At 49.0% G+C, this 6,000-nt stretch overlaps 1 protein-coding gene across 1 annotated transcript in view; it reads right to left on the reverse strand.

The window, feature by feature from the left end:
- WARS2 (tryptophanyl tRNA synthetase 2, mitochondrial) overlaps positions 1 to 110 on the reverse strand; it is a 41,724-nt gene extending 41,614 nt beyond the window's left edge. Inside the window, exon 1 of the mRNA XM_086622588.1 lies at positions 57 to 110. Within this exon, the coding sequence (XP_086478714.1) occupies positions 57 to 110 (54 nt within the window). The remainder of the gene's footprint in view (positions 1 to 56) is intronic.
- Between the last annotated feature and the right edge of the window lie 5,890 nt (positions 111 to 6,000).

Raw genomic sequence — 6,000 nt, forward strand, 5'->3', positions numbered from 1 at the left:
TCGAGCCGGGCACGCGGCGGCCCCGCGGGGCGCGGGAAGCGTCCCGGGCCCGTTACCTGGCCGCGAGTCCCGCGGTGCAGGGCGCGGATCACGCCGCTCGGTGTCGCCATGGCAAAGGCGGGAAGGGGTGCGGGGGGGGGGGGGGGGGGCGGACGGAATCCCGGAAGGATCAGCGCATGCGCTCAGCGGAGGGGGGGGGGGTGCCCGCTGCCTGAAACGCGCATGCGCAGTCCCGGAGGGGCAGCTTGAGGGCGCGCGGGGGTGTCACGTGACACCGGAGCGGTTGGGCGGGGGCCGTGCCGGGGCCCTACCGGGGCCGCCGTCCGCCCGCTCGGCCCTGCCGGTGCATCCCGGAAAAGCGCTGCTCGGCGGCGTGTCCCCGCCCGCCGGCCCCGGGGGTCCGGCCGCCCCCGCGCCTCCCGGCCCGACTGAGCGTGCGCCGCGTTTCGCCCCAGTTAATTTCTACCCAGTTCGGTTCCCGGACTGGGGAGCAGCGAAATGCTCGTTACCGAACGTTCAGGTGATGTGAACTGTGTCTCATCTGCGGGGCTGGAAACATCTGGCACAGCCACCGTGGGAATCTGCCGCTGCGGGATTTGGGGACACAAACCAGCAGTCGGGGAAGAAGATGCAGTTACAGGTCTGTTACCAATGGCACTGTGCAGTTTCAGGTCCGTTACCAGTGGCACTGTGCAGTTACAGGTCTGTTACCAGTGGCCCTGTGCAGTTACAGGTCCGTTACCAGTGGCCCTGTGCAGTTACAGGTCTGTTACCAGTGGCCCTGTGCAGTTTCGGGTCCGTTACCAGTGTCACTGTGCAGTTTCAGGTCCGTTACCAGTGGCCCTGTGCAGTTACAGGTCTGTTACCAGTGGCCCTGTGCAGTTACAGGTCCGTTACCAGTGGCACTTGCAGTTACAGGTCTGTTACCACTGGCACTGTGCAGTTACGGGTCCGTTACCACTGGCACTGTGCAGTTACAGGTCCGTTACCAGTGGCACTGTGCAGTTTCAGGTCCGTTACCAGTGGCACTGTGCAGTTACAGGTCTGTATCAGTGGCAATTGCAGTTACAGGTCCGTTACCCGTGGCACTTGCAGTTACAGGTCTATTACCAGTGGCACTGTGTAGTTACAGGTCTGTTACAAGTGGCACTGTGCAGTTGCAGATCCGTTACCACTGGCACTGTGCAGTTTTAGGTCTGTTACCAGTGGCACTGTGCAGTTACAGGTCCGTTACCAGTGGCTCTGTGCAGTTTCAGGTCCGTTACCAGTGGCTCTGTGCAGTTACAGGTCCGTTACCTGTCTGTTAACAGTGGCACTGTGCAGTTTCAGGGCGGTTACCAGTGGCACTGTGCAGTTACAGGTCTGTTACCAGTGGCACTGTGCGGTTGCACATCTGTTACCAGTGGCACTGTGCTGTTACAGGTCCGTTACCAGTGGCCCTGTGCAGTTTCAGGTCGGTTACCAGTGGCACTGTGCTGTTACAGGTCTGTTACCAGTGGCACTGGGCAGTTACAGGTCGGTTACCAGTGGCACTGGGCGGTTACAGGTCTGTTACCAGTGGCACTGGGCAGTTACAGGTCTGTACCTGTGGCACTGGGCGGTTACAGGTCTGTACCAGTGGCACTGTGCAGTTTCAGGTCGGTTACCAGTGGCCCTGTCCAGTTACGGGTTGGTTACCAGTGGCACTGGGCAGTTACGGGTCGGTTACCAGTGGCACTGGGCGGTTCCAGGTCTGTTACCAGTGGCCCTGTGCAGTTGCAGGTCAAAACAAATGACACAAATCGAAGAGTGTGTGACGCACGGTGTGAGAAACGAATTTTCAGAAATTACCACGTAAATATTGTGACTCCCAAGGGTTTTGAGGAAGGATTTCATGAGCAAGGTGGTACCTGAATGGAAAAGCAGGCAAGCTGGAGAGCAGGCAGAGAAGGGAGGCCGGGTAGGGTGGGATCTGGAGATCACAGTGTAAGAGGAGAAGTTGGAACAGGCAACCAAAAAGCCCAGGAAGGAGCCCAGCCCACCCCTTCACATCGTGACGCTGAAGAACTTCACCTGAGACCGTGGGTGGGTGTAGTTTAAAAGCCCATTTTTGAAATTCTTGGGAGCCTGCCGGCTGGAGAGGGTGAATCCGTTCCTCTCACCTGTTTCATTTCCCATTTCCCACGTGGCATGGGAGAAGCCGTGGCCGTTCGTGAACATCTGTCTGTTCAGCGGGGCTTGGGCAGGCGTTTGGAAGCGCTGGAGATCTGGCAGAGCGCGTGGAGAAGTGTTGGATTAGCTTTTGTGTGCTGAAACTGTTGATAGTGTGGGCATTGCAGAGAGCTGTATCCTGTGAAGTTCGTGGAAAAACACTGGGCTGGTAGCCACTGAGAAATAAAGCCGCCTAGAATCTTCCGAAATCTGTAAACCTTTTCTCCCTATAATATGTTGGGAAAAAGAAATCTTTTCCTGCATGTTCTTTTGCATTATCATCAGTTATGCCGACTGTGTTCTTTACATTCATTTTGAATCTGTGTTTCCTGTCATGAGCAGATTAAAAACAGAAGAGAGAGGAGTGAAAGTTTTCTATTGCAAACATCTGTGTCTGAAGAAGGATTGTATTTCCACGTCCTGGAACATCAAGGGGAAAAGCTCGCCCTCCCCAGACACACACCTTTGGTTTGCAGCAATAAGGAGTTTATAGACAAGGTTGCTTTACTACAGTAAATAGAAAACCCGATTCTGCCATTATTTCCGGCGGTTAATCCAGCCTGGGTGTCTGAGGAGACCTTCCATCGTCGTTCCCACATCCCATTCTGTATCTCTAAATTGCTTGATGTATTTTTTTGGGTGTGACATAAGCGATGCTTTTAATAACTCCTGTCTTTTGTATCTGAAATTGAGTTTTATGTGCAAATATTGCTGTCCAGGTGAAGGTTCTGAGGGACTGTCAGTAGGAATGGAGAGTGGACATACTTATTTATGTCCATCCTTACTTTTATTTAACATCTATAGGTTAAATGAAATCCACAGGCAGAAAAAAATGCCTATGTCAACAGACTTCACAAAGAAAAAAATTAGTGCTGACATGTCATCCATATCTGTCTGCTTTTAAAGAACACAAGACTGGAAGAGGAGAGAAAAGGTGTTGTAAGAAGCACTGGAGGCCAGATATACAGTACTTTCTCATGCTTTCTGGTATTCTTACAGGAATTTAGCCCTGGAAAGAAGGAAACTTACTGGTTTGGATGCTGCCCTGAGACCTTCCTATCTCCTGCATAAATGCCCTCCTTTTAAAACTTCAATATACTAATCTGCATCAGGGCAAACACCACCTAAAATACATTTCACTAGATTCATGTACTCCCTCACCCCATTGTACCCAAAGTTCCGTTAAGTTGTATGCAAAACTGGAACAAATCTGGGAGACGGTTTGATAAAATCATCATCTGGAATGGTTCTTCAGCCCCTGAGAGGGCTTTTGCTCTGTTGCTGGTGTGCCACAGCGATTCTTTCTTTCTGAAGTGGAACCACATCTCCAAGTAACAGTCCATGGACTAGAGTTTTGCTTCGAGCAACCTTATTATTTGAGGATGCTCTTCTCTCTCCTAATCATTTCCCTCATCTGCCAAACCCCCTTCAGGCATATCCGACTGATGGTGATATTTCCATACCTGTGAACATATTAAAGACTCTTAAGACTGCAAATATTTTTACTAGACTTAATGGAAAGATGAAGAAAACTTACAAGTTTTAAACAAGCATGGCAAATTTAAGTGAGAAAAATCTTACAGGCAAACAGATTTGGAAAATTTAGAAACGGGTAGGAATTCAGAGTCTGAACCCCTGCTTTGTAACTCTGGTTGCTCAGATGAGCAAGAGAAGCTGACAGCGGCCGTTTTTGCCATGGCAATTAGCATGGCATCTCTCTCGCTCCCTCTGGAAGCTGTACTGCAGTGTGAACGTTTGCCTGTGACTTCCATGTCTGGCCAAGGTGCTCAGAAGAGCCACCACAAAGAATAAGGAAATGAATCCCTCGACCTGCTTCTTGGAATAAGGACCTTAAGGATGTGAGAGTAGGGTACAGAGAGATCTGCTTGCCAATAATTCCCATTTCAATCGGGGTCATTAGGCACCAGGCACTATTGAAAAGTCATTGATGTAAAAATCTATCATACATTTTTATTAATTTTTCCAGTTCCTAAAATATATGCCCTTCCAATCTGAATTGGTCTGATTTCACTTTCCAGTTTTAGATTGTGTAACCATATTGCCTTTTAAGTGAAAACACGTTTTACTTTCAGAAATCTCCCCTTATAAGAAAAGAATGTTTTCTGGGTTTTTTGTTTGTTAAGGAAATGGCATGGACTGATTTTTTTCAAAACTGGCATTATAAAATAGGCTTTGCACATTTTTCAATTACAATTGTAGCTCCTTAATCTTTTCAGTTTTTCCAGCTCTTCTGTTCAGGGCAAGAACCAAAATGTGCCACAATCCTATCGCAATGCTTAATATAATTTGTCTGCTTCTACTCAACCATCTGCGAAAAAAAAAAAAAAGTGTTGCTAAGAAAGTTTGCAGATGATGCACAGATTGACAGAACAATAAATAACTTTTATATATCTGAGAATAGCATTAGCTGCTGCGCTGCACTGGGAGCTCACATTCTTTCTGTGTGATCTCTGTCCACATTGGCAGTTCACAAGGCTTCCCCCACCTTGGAAGAGTGAATTTATTTTTTTTTTTTTTCCCTCCAGGTGTGTGACCTTACATTTATGTTTTCAGACACATTGCTTGAATGAGTTCTCCTTCCTACCAAACAACCCAGCTGGCTGTTTCTCAGTACTGTTTATCATTCCACCAAGCTGTGCATCCTCTCCAAACTTTTCATATTTTCTCCTGTGTGGTTAATGTGAATATTGATTGCTAAACTGAGATCAGAGGCTTAACACCTGTTGAACGGGTAAGGATTTAACATCCATTAAATGTACAGTTCAATATACACTTCACTGATTATTTTATGTTAATTTAAAAAATAAGATTGTCACGAAGTACCAAAATAAACACTTTACAAAATGTAGATATGGCACAGCCGGGTGTATTTCTAGATACTAGAAAGACTGAAGTACGTAAAATGCAGAGTTGCTGTAATTGTCTCTGAAAGAATCACTCGTGTGTGTTAGTGTAATACTAAATAACACTGCCAGATAAATATTTTCAATGTTTTTTTTTTTTAATTCTTTTTATATGCACATTCATGGCTATGCTCTGACTATTGTGTTCCCACCTGGGGAATGCAGAACACCTATGGTTTATGGATATGTCACCTGGATTTGCAGCTGCTTTGTTTCACAGAGCAATGAAAAGCTGCTGAAACAGACCCTAGCATCCTTTGCTTTCTTCACTCCAAATTCCTGCTGAGTTGTCACCTCCCACCATTAATTATCCTTCATACACGACCCCCCCGTTGGCATTCCCTTAGCCTGGCTTTATCCTGTGGATGCATGAGGTTCCCCAGGCTCACGCGATCCCGCTCCTCTTGTCTGCCAGGCTGGCACATCGTTCAGGCAGAGTGACCAGCTACCCAGAGCACCAGGTTGGTTCGGGGTGACAGCAAAACCTTCCCTGCTCTGCCACCCACTTTTCTTATGGCCCAGACTCGGAGCCAGGCCACCCGCCGCTGCTCAGGGAGCGAGGGGATCGCGTGGGCACCGGCTCCGGCTGGGCAGGAGGATGGCACCGCCAAGCAGCATCGCTCCGTGTCTCCAGCTCTTCTGGCCTCTTGGTGATGGCAGCAGCTCCCCACGGCTTTTCCCTGAGCCCTCTGCCTCACCTCCTCACCTTTCCTCCAACGCGTGGCAGAAGTGTCCCTGTCCCTTCTCCATTGGGCAGCAAAACATGATTTTGCCCACGTTGCCTACAAGCCCGGAGCCAGCCCTCCACACGTGTCCGCTTCCCTCTCCATCACTGCTCCAGGGAGGGTGCTCCTGCCTTCCCCTTCAGCGCGGAAAACCACCACGC

The sequence above is a fragment of the Tauraco erythrolophus genome, chromosome 1 (genome assembly GCF_009769465.1).
Source record: "Tauraco erythrolophus isolate bTauEry1 chromosome 1, bTauEry1.pri, whole genome shotgun sequence".
NCBI lineage: Eukaryota > Metazoa > Chordata > Aves > Musophagiformes > Musophagidae > Tauraco > Tauraco erythrolophus.